Below are 16,270 nucleotides of genomic sequence, written 5' to 3'. Positions count from 1 at the left end.
AGATTTTTATATATAAATTTTTTAAAATAATTTATTTTTTAAATTAAAATTATATAATAAAAAATCAATTATTTTGTTAAAAAATATTTTTCATTTCTATAAAAAATATTTTATAAATATAAATTATTTTTGCAAATAAATATAGGCTAGCTAATTATATTTAATTTTTAGTGATTACTACAACTAATATAATCTAACTATTAATTATTTTTTTTAATGTAATGATATTTAAAAAAAATAATATCATTAAAATTATATGATGTCAAATTAAATATTAATAAAGTTAAACTAATAAAAAAATGTATAATTGCAAAATGACAATATTAACAATTTTTCATGAATTTTTATACATAACATAAAACAAATCACACCCATCATCCTTTCGTAATTCATAAAACTCGTTCTATTAATTATGAACACATACATATTGAAATCTTTATTCTCCAAGAAGTTCAGCATTGAACTCTTATTTCCTTATATAATACATGAAATCAAACAGCAATGTAAATTAATTATTAATTAATTGCTAATTAAGGATAAACCTCAATGAGAGTTCTGGAACCCAACACAGAAATTATCTTATAATTGCTAAATCCAGCATCAGAAAAGAGCTTTGCCCACTCCTTTTCATTTCTCTCTTTACCAATGACACGACACATCATTTCCATGTCAAATAGTAGCTGTACTTCAGTGATCTTATCATCATCTTTAGTGCTATTCCATGTTTGGTTTCCCATCACCATGTCAATGATTATGATCTTTCCGGTCTGCTGCTCATTTCCATTTTTTCTAATTGCCTCTTTGCAATTCTTCAGTATCTTCACACATTCTTCATCCGGCCAATCATGTAATATCCACTGTTCATAAATATTTTGTTCAATTTCATCAGCTAAATCAAACCCTTTAATGATTATATAAAGCTTATATAAAAGAAAATTAATTCAATTTGTTCGATAGTTAAAATTATAGGAATTTTACTATTTTTTGGATAAAATTACTAAATAGTTTGATTTTAAACTTAAAAAAATTTATTATATTATATATAAATATGAAAAATTTACTATTTATTTCCTATATTGTAAAAAAATTCATTAATTTATACCTTAATTTTAAAAAAGTATATTAAAAAGTCATTAATATTTTAAAAAATCTAGTAATTAATTTCTTTATTAATTTTATCATTAAATATTATAAAAAATTTTAAAATAATCCGATAACCAGAGATTAATTAGTAGAAGACTTTTTACAAAATTAAGAGATCAATTAATAAATTTTTTTAAATAACAAGGACCAAATAATAAAATATATATATATTTGTTTTGAAATAGAAATTGGGGATTGGAGATTGGGAAAATAGAATCTGAAACCTTTTAAATTTATTCAGATGCACTTAGTACTAAGTTAAACCTGTGAGTGCAAATGGTAAAATATTTAATGACTAAAATTAACGTATAAACTAATTAGTAGATTTTTTAAAATATTAGAAATATTTTAATATATTTTTCAAAATAAAAAAATCAACCAATGAATTTTCTATGATATAGGAACTAAATAGTAATTTTTTCTATAAATATATACCTTCAGTAAAATTGCATCTGCAGGAGGAACAGCCTTGAACATGTCTCCTGCAAGAAAATTGAGGTTCTTATTGCCTTCCAAATCAGCAACAACATGAGGGAGATCCAACACAGTACATTTCAAGTTCGGGAATGCATCAGAAATAGCCTTGGCCATATTCCCAGTGCCACCTGCAACATCCACCAGTGAATTCAGCCCTTGGAATACCTCCTTACACTTGACAACCACTGCCTTGCCAATCAGGGAGCTATCATTAGACATGGCTCCATTAAACAAATTATTCACTCTAGCTTCATGGCTTGCATATTCCCAAAGTGGCTCTCCAAACACTGTCACAAATGGATTGGGCTCATCTTTTTGGAACCAATTGCTCATGCAATTAAATGTTTCTAAGAGAACTTGATCAAGCACAAAAAAGACGTAGGAGCTGGTGTTCAAAGGGTTGTTCTTTAGGAGAAGACGAGAGGCTGGGGTAAGCAAATAGCCTTCTTGATCAGCAGTTTTCTCCAAAGTAAAGAAACCCATGTGAACAAGAAGACGCATAAGACGATAGAAATGGTGTGTTTTAGTGGGGTGGACTGGTAGAGCAGCAACTAGCTCAGAAAGAGTCATGGCTTTGCCATGGCTGTTAACAGCATTTGGTATGCCTAGTTGAACTGCACATTTTAGAGCCATGGACTTGAAAATGTGGAATGTATTATTCCATATATGGGTTTGAGCCTCAAGTAGCTCATCTATGGTTTCTCCGCTGACCAACTCCATCATATGATATCTCACGTATTTTGATAAATCTCTATCCTTTTGAGTGCTTGTATTTATAAGCATAGAATGTTTAAAAAAAAAAAAAATCTTATATTTAAATTATGTGTCAAGATTATATTAAAAATTTTTGAGTGAAAAAATTATTATACGCATTTAAGTGTACAAAGTTGATTTGTACACTTAAATCAATAAAAAATTATATTAATATATAGATCTTATTTTATTTAGATAAATTTTTTTAATTATAAATTAATAATTATATTAAACCATCTGAATGCAATATAGATAAACTTTTTTATGATCTACAGTAAATGATAAAAAAATATTTAAAATTAAAAGAGTGGGAGAAAATAATTTTGAATTCAGAGTTAAATTTTATTTTGTTAGACAATAAAAAAAATCAAACAGCCATGTTCGACAAAATATCTATTAAACAGGACTAATAAATAGTGAGCTGCCATGTTCGATGCCGTAAATCTCTAACATGCCATGTTCACATATCAATGAAAGGTTTATTGATAAAAATAATATTTGTAAATAACGTTTTTAAAAATATATTTTTTAAGAGAAATTGTATAAAAATTATTGATTACAAATAGATAAGTTTAATTATTATTTTTATTTTAAAATGTGTATAAATATGAAAGAATATTTAAATAAAGAGATTTTTTAAAGAAAAATTGCATAAAAATTATTATAATAAAATTATGTATTTTAAAAATTTTATTAATTATTTTAAAATTGTGAATAATTTTTTTTATATATATATAATCACAATGATAATGAAAACACTTTAGAATTTTGGAACATCACATCAGAGAACATTGAAGGTAGGGGTGTAAATGAATCAAACCATTCGTGAGCTATTCGAGATTCGATTCGATAAAAACTCGACCGAGCTCGACTCGATTTCTAAACGAGCCAAGCTCGAGGTTAATTTTTAGGCTCGTTTGGTAAACGAGCCAAGCTTGAGCTCCATAGTATTCGGCTCGTTAAGTCTCGTGAGCTCGACTCGTTTCTGAGTTCATGAGTAGGCTCGCGAATAGGCTCGTGAACAGTCTCGTTAAGCAAACTGAAATTACTATCATAAGAGAAATAAATTCAAACCCTGCATATACTTTAATGAGCCAAATCTAAATTTTTTAAAATTAAGCTCTATATAGTTTAGTTACACTCTTAAACTTGCATATATTTGGATCATTGAGATTTAAAAACTCATCTTTATAAGTTTACATGCTAATTTGTAAATATACTTATTTAACTAAAATTATTTTAGTTTTAAACTTATTAGTTTTAAACTAAAACTCACTATACATGTAAATAAATTAAATTACTCGTGAACTATTCGAGACTCAGCTCGATTAAAACTCGACTCAACTTGATAAAAACTCGACTCGTCTAAGCTCGTTTGCTAAACGAGTCAAGCTTGAACTTCTTAATACTCGGCTCGAGTTCGATATGAGTAAAGCTCGAATTTGGCTCGAGTTCGAAAAAATTTTAACGAACCAAGCTTGAGCTCTTTAAAGCTCGGCTCGGCTCAGTTCGTTTACACCCCTAATTGAAGGTAGATTTGTTGAAGAATATAAAAGAAATTGTGAAAAATTATTATATGAAATTATATATTTTAAAATTTTATTTATCATTTTATATTTAAATAATAATAATAAGATATAATTTACTAAACGCATTAGATGTTTCGGCTTAAATGAATTATTTCTGTGTGAATTAAGAATCGAGTCAGATAGCGAAGATAGTAAATGTAACGACCCCAAAATGGACCGTCACCGGCGCTAGAATTCAGGTCGGCTTAAGGCCGCCAGAACCCGTAGCAAGCCTGCTATACTCTCTGTGTACCTGTAAATCTCATACATGATCATACATTTTCTGTGAAAATAAAAACTCTTTTCTCTGTACCAAGCCTTAACCTGTGCATGCACTATCTCTGTACTCTGTACTCTGAACACCTGACTAGAGCTTGCTCTAGATGGGTTAATTCATACCTGTTAAGCCTTGCTTTTCACATACTCTATAAAACAGTTATACATAAATAGACCATGTATACAAAAGATTTACAATACAAACATAACTAAGTCAAGCACAATTCTAACTTTATACACAACTGTTACATCTCTTTAATATTACATGTCCACTCTAAGCTATTACAAATCTCTTTACTCTTTCTGTACTCTGCTGATCTCCTCTGTACACTGTACACTGAACCTGCAAGACTGGAGTTAAGGGAGTGAGATGAGCTCTATAGCCCAGTGAGTAGAACAGTAAAATAGTCATTAACACATGCTCTGATGGAATGCATCAAACCACAGACAATCCACATCAAGGGTAAACCTGTCACCACATAGTCCCGGTAACTCTGCCGTGCCAGGGCGTAGAATCGAGCACCTGGTCTTCCTGTCATATATGTATATGTGTATATAACACCTCTGTACTTACCATTGCCAGGGCGTAGTCAAAGGCTCCTGGACTTTGCTATACTTGCCAGGGCGTAGTCAAAGGCTCCTGGACTTCTCTATACCTGCCAGGGCGTAGTCAAAGGCTCCTGGACTTCTCTCAGAGACTATTGGATCATTCAGCATTCACCCACATTAATAAATAACTATGCAATGCAACATATTCGTGGAGTCTAATGCAAACAACCTATTGTATACTCATGATGCATGAACTATACTTAAAGCATTTCATTTCTCAATTAAAACCATTAAGTTTAGTTCCACTCACCTCTGGCTATCTGGACTGACTCTGCAGGCTCTGAAAACTCTGGAGCAGGCTCTGAAAACTCTGGAGCAGTACTCACTGCTGCTCTCTCTGGTTCTTCTGGTCTGTGTAAGCACAGATAAACTCAAATGAAGGACCAAACTAACGTATAATCCACTTTATTTAACTTTCTAAGAATCCCCTTAAACTCACTCAAACATCCATGCAAAGCATGCAAGAGAAGGCTGGACAGAACACTTTTGGCGGCAGGTTCGGCGGCCGAAAGTCCTTTCTAGAGACGAAACTCATGCACCTTTGGCGGCCGAATCTCTACTTTCGGCAGCCGAACCCTTTCGGGGGCAAGTTTCGGAGGCTGAAAGGTACTCCAGAGACGAAAGTCTCTAACCTTCGGCGGCACCTTCGGTGGTCGAACTCCCCTCCAGAGCCGAAAGTCCAAAGGCTCGGGGGCAAGCTTGGGCAGCCGAAGCCACCTCCTCAGCACATTCGGCGGCCAAACCATTCTTCGGCGGCCGAAGCTGGGTTCATCAGCAAGGCAGAACCTTGCTCTGCCTCACGCCAAAATGCACAAAACTCTCCCAATCTCAAACACCTCAATTCCTCAACTTGCATACACCCAAGTATATGCTCAAAGGGGTCAAAAACTACCTTAAAACCCCAACAACACAAACACATAACACACAAACAAGCTTTTCTTACAAAAATATCAAAAACTCTCCTTTAACCCTATTCATGCAACTCTCTCCCCAAACCTCATAAAACCTTCAGAAAACATAAAAACAAGGTCAGGATCTTCACTTACCTCTTGAAAACAAGAAGATGAACGATCCCAAAGTGGAGTTTTGGAGCAACTCTCCTTTAAACTCTTCAAACTTCAAAATTCAAGTTTCTAACTCAAAACCTTCAAAATAACATAAAAACTAATCAAATCTTTGCATGATTTAATGAAAACATGAAGAAAACTCTAAAAAGGACAGGGTCTCACCTCAGACAATGAAAGAAAAGCGGCAATACTTATCATTTCACCGACTGAGGGCCTTTTATAGGTGGCTGGCCAGACCACCTTCGGCAGCCACACGTGAAACCGAAAGCCATGCATGTTCGGCGGCCGAACCTCAACTTCGGCGGCCAAACCTGGCTTTTTTGCCTTGGTTCATTTCACTCAAAAACTCATTTCCTTATGCTTAAAAACTAGGAAACATACCAAAACTTTTAGAAAAACATAAATCTAACCCTTATAGAGACTTTCGGCATCCTGACCTCCATCGGAAAGTAGAATTCCGATGCCGGACTCTAGCCGGGTATTACATTCTCCCCCCCTTAAGAACATTCGTCCTCGAATGGTCCTAAAACAAACAATTCACATATAAAAAGGAGGAAACTAACCTTAAAACAAATATGGATACTGCTGAAGCATAGACTCCCGCGTCTCCCAGGTACATTCTTCTAGATTATGGTGGTTCTACAGAACTTTCACCACTGGAATTTCTTTGTTCCTTAGCTGTCTGACCTGCGTGTCCAGAATCCGTACTGGCTACTCTATATAAGTGAGATCCCCTAGAATCTCCACATCAGGCTCACTCAGAACCTGACTCGGATCTGACACAAACTGCTGTAGCATAGAAACATGAAATACCGGGTGAATTCTCTCCATAGAAGCAGGTAAATCCAGCTTATACGACACATTTTCGATTCTCTGTAAGATCTCAAAGGGTCCAATGTATCGTGGGGCTAACTTACCTTTTCTTCCAAAACGCACCACTCCTTTCATTGGAGACACCTTCAGTAATACCATACTACCCTCCTGAAACTCTAACTGTTTTCTGCGAACGTCTGCATAACTTTTCTGTCTGCTCTGTGCTGTTCTGATTCTCTCTCTGATCATGGGCACCACTCTACTGGTAATCTCTACTAACTCTGGCCCTGCAAGAGCCTTCTCGCCTACCTCTTCCCAGCAAATAGGTGATCTGCACTTCCTCCCATACAACGCTTCATAAGGAGCCATCCCGATGCTAGCATGATGGCTGTTATTGTAGGCAAACTCCACCAAAGGTAGATGCTGCCTCCAAGAACCGCCAAAGTCTAACACACACAGTCGAAGCATATCCTCTATGGTCTGGATGGTCCTCTCTGACTGTCCATCAGTCTGTGGGTGGAAAGCAGTGCTAAAATCTAATCTCGTGCCCATCGCACTCTGCAGACTCCGCCAAAGTCTAGAGGTAAACCGAGGTCCTCTGTCTGAGACTATAGATACTGGAACTCCATGTAATCTCACTATCTCATCCAGATATACCTGTGCCAACTTATCCACAGCATAGTTACTCCAAACTGGAAGAAAATGAGCAGATTTCGTGAGTCTATCCACAATCACCCATATGGAGTCTATCCTGTTGGACGCTGCCGGTAAGCCCACTACAAAATCCATGGCTATGTTCTCCCATTTCCACTCGGGTATCGGCAGTGGGTTAAGCATTCCAGTCGGCTTCTGATGTTCTAATTTCACCCTTTGAAAAACCTCACAGGCTGTCACGAACTGCGCCACTTCTTTCTTCATGGATGGCCACCAATAGACCCTTTTCAGATCCTGATACATCTTGATGGCTCCTGGGTGAACACTATACCGCGCATTATGAGCTTCCCTCATAATGTCTTCCTTCACACTGCTACTATCTGGTACACAAAGTCGACTCCCATAGCGGAGGATCCCTTCACTGTCAAATCTGAACTCTGCACTGTTGCCTGACTGAACAGTCCTGGCAATTTTCATCAATTCAGGATCCTCATGCTGTTTCTGAGCTATCTGCTCCAGAAACACAGGTGTCACTCTCATCTGTGCTATCAATGCACCCGTACCAGACAACTCGAGCTGTAACCCTTCGTCAATGAGCTTATAAAGCTCCATCACTACTGGTCTCCTCTCTACTGCTATATGGGATAAACTGCCTAGTGACTTCCGGCTTAGGGCGTTTGCCACAACATTCGCCTTACCCGGATGATACTGGATCTTACAATCATAATCACTGAGCAATTCTACCCATCTCCTCTGCCTCAAATTCAGCTCTCTCTGGCTCAAGATGTACTGTAAACTCTTGTGATCAGTGAAGATCTCGCATTTAACCCCATAGAGGTAATGCCACCACATCTTGAGTGCAAAAATAACTGCTGCCATCTCTAGGTCATGGGTAGGGTAATTCATCTCGTGCTTCTTCAACTGTCTAGAAGCATAAGCAAGCCCTCTCTCACTCTACCTCAAAACACAACCCAATCCCACTCGAGATGCATCACAGAACACTGTGAAATCCTCATTACTGACAGGCAGAGCTAGCACTGGTGCTGATGTCAATCTCCTCTTAAGCTCTTCAAAGCTCTCTTCACATTGGTCTGACCAGATAAACTTCTGGTTCTTCTGAGTCAGTTTGGTCATAGGAGCCGCTATCTTTGAGAAGTCCTGAACGAACTTCCTGTAGTAACCTGCCAATCCCAGAAAGCTTTTAATCTCAATCATTGTAGTGGGTCTAGGCCAGTTAGCTACAGCCTCTATCTTCTTGGGGTCTACCTCAATACCCTCTGCTGATACTACATGTCCCAAGAAGGAAATGCTCCTTAACCAAAACTCACACTTAGAGAACTTGGCATACAAACCATGCTCTCTCAGTGTCTGCAGAACTATCCTCAGATGCTGGGCATGCTCCTCTACATCTCTGGAATACACTAAGATATCATCAATGAAAACAATGACAAAGTGATCCAGAAACTCACTGAAAACTCTGTTCATGAGATCCATGAATGCTGCAGGGGCGTTAGTCAACCCGAACGGCATCACTAAGAACTCATAATGCCCATATCTGGTCTTGAAAGCTGTCTTTGGCACATCTGTCTTTCTGACTCTCAACTGATGATACCCGGATCGCAGATCTATTTTAGAGAAACAACCTGCTCCAGCTAGCTGGTCGAATAGATCATCGATCCTAGGTAAAGGATACCTATTCTTGGTAGTGACCTTGTTCAACTATCTGTAGTCGATACAAAGTCTGAGGGATCCATCCTTCTTTCTAACAAAAAGCACTGGAGCACCCCAAGGTGAGGTACTGGGGCGGATGAAACCCTTATCTACCAAATCTTGCAACTGCTCTTTGAATTCCTTTAACTCTGCTGGCGCCATCCTGTAGGGAGGAATAGAGATAGGTCTGGTCTCAGGCAGCAATTCAATTTCAAACTCTATCTCCCTACCAGGTGGTAGTCCTGGAAGTTCGTCTGGGAAAACATCGAGAAACTCTCGGACTACTGGTACTGTGGCTGGTTCCCTAACCTGGCTGTCTAGCTTTCTCACATGAGCTAGAAACCCCTGACAACCCCTCCTAAGCAAACGACGAGCCTGAAGGGCTGAAATCAAACCTCTGGGTGTACCTCTCCTGTCTCCTCTGAAGACACACTCTGACCCATCCTGGTCTCTGAGGCTAACTATCTTCTCTCTATAGTCCAAAGTAGCACTATATGCAGATAGCCAATCCATCCCTAGAATGACATCAAAATCTGTCAAGTCTAGAACCACAAGGTCAGCTGGAAGGCATCTACCCTCTAAAAACACTGGATTGAAATGACAGACTGACACTGCCACTGATGGGTCACACTTGGGTCCACTGACCCAGAAAGGATACTCTAACTCAGAACTGATCAAACCCAATCTCTCTATGGCTCTCGAAGCAATAAAGGAATGAGAAGCACCGGGGTCCATCAAAGCATACACATCTGAACACCCAATGATGAGATTACCTGACACCACTGTGTTCGACGTGTTAGCCTCCTCCTGTGTCACAGTGAAAATCCGTGCTGGGGCTACCGGATTTCCACCTCGGGAACCTGCTGCGGAAGTAGAGGCTGCCCCTCTCCCTCTACCTCTGCCACTACTCTGAGGCATGACTGGAGCTGCTGGCTGTACAACTGGCTGTACCACACTGCCTGAACTCATCTGCTGGGATGGTGCAAAAGTCACATGAGGACAATCCCGAGCAATATGCCCTTCCTGTCCACATCTAAAACAAGCTGTAGATCCCAACCGACAAGCTCCTCCATGTGGTCTTCCGCATCTTCTGCATACTGGATAAGCTGTGCCAGAGCTTGAGCCACTACCTATTCCCAGACTAGACTTGGCTTTACTCCAGAACTTATTCTTTAACCCTTTTGCTCTATCCCATCTCTTGCTGCCTGAAGTTGCTGAACTGGGGGCCTTAGAACCCGAAGCCTGTGACTTTGATTGTTTCTGAATATTGGCACTAGCTTCCATTTTCCTGGCTGCATCCACTATAGTGTGGAAACTCTCCTTCTCTGCTGAAAGAATCAAGGAAGAATACCTGGGATGCAATCTTATAGTATATCTCCTTGCCTTCTTCTGATCAGTATCATAGGCTTGACCCACATACTGAAGCAAATCCAGGAACTTATCTGTGAAGTCATCAACACTCATTTCGTCTGTCTGTCTCAACTGTTTGAACTCTATTACTTTCATTTCCCTGGAACTGTCAGGAAAAGCCCACCCTGCAAATTCATTGGCGAACTCTCCCCATGACATATTGTTCATCCTGGGTTCCATATAATTCTTGAACCATTCTCTGGCTTTCTTGCATCTGAGTGTAAACCCTGCCATCTCAATGGCTCTACTATCATCTGCTCCCAATTCACTGGTTATCATCCTAACTGATCTGAGGTATTCAAATGGATCATCTCCCGTGTTGTATTTAGGAGCATCCAATTTCAAGTACTCTGTCATTTGCACTTTACCTCCAGATGAGCTAGGTTGATGTCTGTCAACAACAAGGGCTACTGGTTCTAGTGGTGGTGGTACTGGGTCATTTAGCTCTGGGTGTGATGCACTTGGATGGGTAGGGGAAGGTGGATACATAGGATATGGTGGGTAATAATGAGGATAAGGCATATATGGCATGTAAGGAGGATATGGGACAAAACTAGAGTACTCCGACATACCTCCCATCGGATACTCTGGATCCTGCGGAAAGGTTGGATAGCCAAAACCTGAGGCCTGAGCACCTCCCTGCGACTCTCCCATACCTTTCTCAAATCTGCCTACACCCATACTGTCATCTCCAGACTAGTCAATCTCCATAGCCTCCCTCCTTTCCTCTGATCTTCCTCCCCTAGCTGTTCCCCTTCTGCTCTCATCGACAGACCTTCTAGGGTCTATTGACGTACCTTCCCTGCTAGATCTCTGAGACCTTGCCCTCGGCAATGCAGGAGGACGAGCAGCTGTTCTCTCACTATCTGGTGGGACTCCAGTCAATCGAGCTGATCGACGAGTTCCTCGCATTGTAACGCTGGAAAACAAATAACATAGCACTTTAACACATAAACACATACCAATAATGCACATGCATCTCATGGCATTTCATAGCAGCAAACAGATAGGACTCAATACCCTATCCTAGTGGACATGATTTCCTATTGTGCTTGACCACTTCTAACCTCTATGAGCCCGACACTTTCTCTATAGGTCCGATCATGTGAACCTAGGGCTCTGATACCAATCTATAACGACCCCAAAATGGACTGTCACCGGCGCTAGGATTCAGGTCGGCTTAAGGCCGCCAGAACCCGTAGCAAGCCTGCTATACTCTCTGTGTACCTGTAAATCTCATACATGATCATACATTTTCTGTGAAAATAAAAACTCTTTTCTATGTACCAAGGCTTAACCTGTGCATGCACTATCTCTGTACTCTGTACTCTGAACCCCTGACTAGAGCTTGCTCTAGATGGGTTAATTCATACCTGTTAAGCCTGGCTTTTCACATACTCTATAAAACAGTTATACATAAACAGACCATGTATACAAAAGATTTACAATACAAACATAACTAAGTCAAGCACAATTCTAACTTTATACACAACTGTTACATCTCTTTAATATTACATGTCCACTCTAAGCTATTACAAATCTCTTTACTCTTTCTGTACTCTGCTAATCTCCTCTGTACACTGTACACTGAACCTGCAAGACTGGGGTTAAGGGAGTGGGATGAGCTCTATAGCCCAGTGAGTAGAACAGTAAAATAGTCATTAACACATGCTCTGATGGAATGCATCAAACCACAGACAATCCACATCAAGGGTAAACCTGTCACCACATAGTCCCGGTAACTCTGCCGTGCCAGGGCGTAGAATCGAGCACCTGGTCTTCCTGTCATATATGTATATGTGTATATAACACCTCTGTACTTACCATTGCCAGGGTGTAGTCAAAGGCTCCTGGACTTTGCTATACTTGCCAGGGCGTAGTCAAAGGCTCCTGGACTTCTATATACCTGCCAGGGCATAGTCAAAGGCTCCTGGACTTCTCTCAGAGACTATTGGATCATTCAGCATTCACCCACATTAATAAATAACTATGCAATGCAACATATTTGTGGAGTCTAATGCAAACAACCTATTGTATACTCATGATGCATGAACTATGCTTAAAGCATTTCATTTCTCAATTAAAACCATTAAGTTTAGTTCCACTCACCTCTGGCTATCTGGACTGACTCTGCAGGCTCTGAAAACTCTGGAGCAGTACTCACTGCTGCTCTCTCTGGTTCCTCTGGTCTGTGTAAGCACAGATAAACTCAAATGAGGGACCAAACTAACGTATAACCACTCTATTTAACTTTCTAAGAATCCCCTTAAACTCACTCAAACATCCATGCAAAGCATGCAAGAGAAGGCTGGACAGAACACTTTCGGCGACAGGTTCGGCGGCCGAAAGTCCTCTCCAGAGACGAAACTCATGCACCTTCGGCGGCCGAATCTCTACTTTCGGCAGCCGAACCCTTTCGGGGGCAAGTTTCGGAGGCTGAAAGGCACTCCAGAGACGAAAGTCTCTAACCTTCGGCGGCCGAACTCCCCTCCAGAGCCGAAAGTCCAAAGGCTTGGGGGCAAGCTTGGGCAGCCGAAGCCACCTCCTCAGCACATTCGGCGACCGAACCATTCTTCGGCGGCCGAAGCTGGGTTCATCAGCAAGGCAGAACCTTGCTCTGCCTCACGCCAAAATGCACAAAACTCTCCCAATCTCAAACACCTCAATTCCTCAACTTGCATACACCCAAGTATATGCTCAAAGGGGTCAAAAACTACCTTAAAACCCCAACAACACAAACACATCACACACAAACAAGCGTTTCTTACAAAAATATCAAAAACTCTCCTTTAACCCTATTCATGCAACTCTCTCCCCAAACCTCATAAAACCTTCAGAAAACATAAAAACAAGTCAGGATCTTCACTTACCTCTTGAAAACAAGAAGATAAACGATCCCAACGTGGAGTTTTGGAGCAACTCTCCTTCAAACTCTCCAAACTTCAAAATTCAAGTTTCTAACTCAAAACCTTCAAAATAACATAAAAACTAATCAAATCTTTGCATGATTTAATGAAAACATGAAGAAAACTCTAAAAAGGACAGGGTCTCACCTCAGACAATGAAAGAAAAGCGGCAATACTTATCATTTCACCGACTGAGGGCCTTTTATAGGTGGCTGGCCAGACCACCTTCGGCGGCCACACGTGAAACCGAAACCCATGCATATTCGGCGGCCGAACCTCAACTTCGGTGGCCGAACCTGGCTTTTCTGCCTTGGTTCATTTCACTCAAAAACTCATTTCCTTATGCTTAAAAACTAGGAAACATACCAAAACTTTTAGAAAAACATAAATCTAACCCTTCTAGAGACTTTCGGCATCCTGACCTCCATCGGAAAGTAGAATTCCGATGCCGGACTCTAGCCGGGTATTACAGTAAATGAGGATAATAAATGAAAGTAATGGAGCCAGATATGTCTTTCGTGGAGGCTAAGTGTAACGACCCGAAATCGGACCGCTACCGGCGCTAGAATCCGGATCGACTTAAGGTCGCCGGGACCCGTAGCAAGCCTAGCATACAACCTATCATACCTGATAAATCCCATACATGATCATACATTTTCATAAAAAATTTTAAACTTTCCTTCTATAACAAGCTTGACCTGTGCATGCACCATAACATTAAACATACGAACCCCATACTAGAGCACTCATCAAATGCTCTAGCTGGGTCAACATTACATACATCAAGCTTGGTTTACATCACATTAATAAATCATTATATAAAGATCATGTATAAAATGCGATTAACATTACATTAGGGCCAAGCACAATACTAAACCTCATAACATTATTGTACCATATCTTACATTACATTATATTATCTTTTATGTCCACAACTAACTATTATATACATAGAACTTTTACTCTTGCTGACCTCCTGGTCTATCCCAAACCTGCAAGCCTGGGGGTTAAGGGAAAGGGGTGAGCTACTAGAGCCCAGTGAGCAGAATAGTAAAACAATATATTAAAACACATGCTTTCATGGAATGCATCACATCACAAACAATCCACATCAAGGATGGACTTGTCACCAATAGCCCTCTACACATTCCAATGGTGCCAGGGGCGTAGAATGGGCCTCACTGGTCTTTCTCTTACTCTGTGCCAGGGGCGTAGAATGGGCCTCACTGGACTTCTATACCGTATCATCGTCATCATATCATATCGAAGGCTAATGGATCATCCAACATCCATCCACATCAACATCATAATATGCAATGCAACGTATTCGTGATCTCTAATGCAAACAACCTAGTATATATCATGGCATTCGTGATGCATGAACATGCTCAAAATTTATTTGCTTTGAAACATAAAGATCCATTCTACACACCTCAGGCTGACTCTGAAAAGACTTTGAAGCAACTATCTCACTGCTGGGGTCCTCGGTTCCTCGGGTCCGAACCTACACAGGTGGACTCAAATGAGGGACCAAACATACACTAACATGACTCTAAATATCTCCCCAAAAATCCCCTAAAACATCATAAAACAATCATAGAAAACATGCAAAGGAAGGCTAGACAGGGCACTTTCGGCGGCAGGTTCGGCGGCCGAAAGTGGTTCCAGAGCCGAAACTCGCAACCTTCGGAGGCAGGTTCGGCGGCCGAAACTCCCTTCCAGAGCCGAAAGTCCAAACTTTCGGGGGCAGGGTTCAGCAGCCAAAACTGCCTCCCCAGGCAGGTTCGGCGGCCGAACATGGCTTCAGCTGCCGAACCTGAGTTCTTCCAGAATGGCAAAACTCAAGCCTCACTCACACATTTGCCTCCCAAACCTTCCAAACTCATGCACAACACTCCCAAACATGCATAAACATGTACACAAGCATATAGGGGTCTCAAACTATCCTATACCCCAACAACATTATCATAGCAACACATTTATCACACATTTCATCCTTAAACTCACATAAACCCTAACATATACAACTAACCTAAACATGCATCACTACTCTTTAAAACCCTTCAAAACTTTTATAAAACATAAAAGAAAGGTAGGATCTCCACTTACCTCTTGAAAATCGAGAGGAGAGACGATCCAAACTCGGAGATGGGAGAAATCGAGCTTCGGGGTCTCCAAGCTTCAAAACTTCGTTCTTTGCTCAAAAATCTTCAAAACCAAGTTAAAACTCATAAAAAAACATGAACGATTTGAAGGAAAACATCAAAACCATCCATGGAAGGGCATGGACTCACCTTTGCCCGAAAATGGGAAAGAAAACTCGCCCATTTTCGGACATGGGGCCTTTTATAGGTGGTTGGCCAGACCACCTTCGGGGGCCAAAGGTGCTCCCTAAACTGTACCATGTTCGGCGGCCGAACATGAGGTTCGACGGCCGAACCTGGCTTTCCTTCTTTGGTGCTTTTCTTTCAAAAACTCAATTTCTTTCTTACTTAAAACCTTAAAACACATGAAAATATTTTAGAAAAACATATTTTACCCTTCTAGAGGTTTCCGACATCCGAGATTCCACCAAAAAATAGGAATCCCGATGTCGGGGTCTAGCCGGGTATTACTTAGATTCCAGATGAATCAAAGGCATCTATAGGAAATAAAGAAGATTATTCAAAAAAACTGATCTTGTTTTTATCCAATAAGGAGTATATATGCCTAAGGTTGTACTTCATATGTCTATCACCTATCCTTTTAGAAAGGACAACTATATTTTCTGCAGGTTTTTTAGGCGGTTCATTAATGGTGGGCAGTTGGCTCATTAATCCTTAGCCAGCTGGAACCATATATCTCTTAACACGCGGGCTATGACAGGGTTGTCATAGCACGTGTA

The 16,270-nt window shown here is 40.1% G+C and overlaps 1 protein-coding gene across 1 annotated transcript; it reads right to left on the bottom strand.

The window, feature by feature from the left end:
- Positions 1 to 530: 530 nt before the first annotated feature.
- Positions 531 to 2,349, bottom strand: LOC110630589 (trans-resveratrol di-O-methyltransferase). The gene is made up of 2 exons (XM_021778135.1): positions 1,579 to 2,349; positions 531 to 857 (listed from the first exon to the last, which is right to left on the bottom strand). The coding sequence occupies exons 1-2, from the start codon at positions 2,341 to 2,343 to the stop codon at positions 531 to 533; spliced, it is 1,092 nt and encodes a 363-aa protein (XP_021633827.1). The 5' UTR covers positions 2,344 to 2,349.
- Positions 2,350 to 16,270: the final 13,921 nt, after the last annotated feature.

Source organism: Manihot esculenta, chromosome 13, assembly GCF_001659605.2.
Source record: "Manihot esculenta cultivar AM560-2 chromosome 13, M.esculenta_v8, whole genome shotgun sequence".
NCBI lineage: Eukaryota > Viridiplantae > Streptophyta > Magnoliopsida > Malpighiales > Euphorbiaceae > Manihot > Manihot esculenta.
This window is presented reverse-complemented; position numbering and strand designations above follow the sequence as displayed.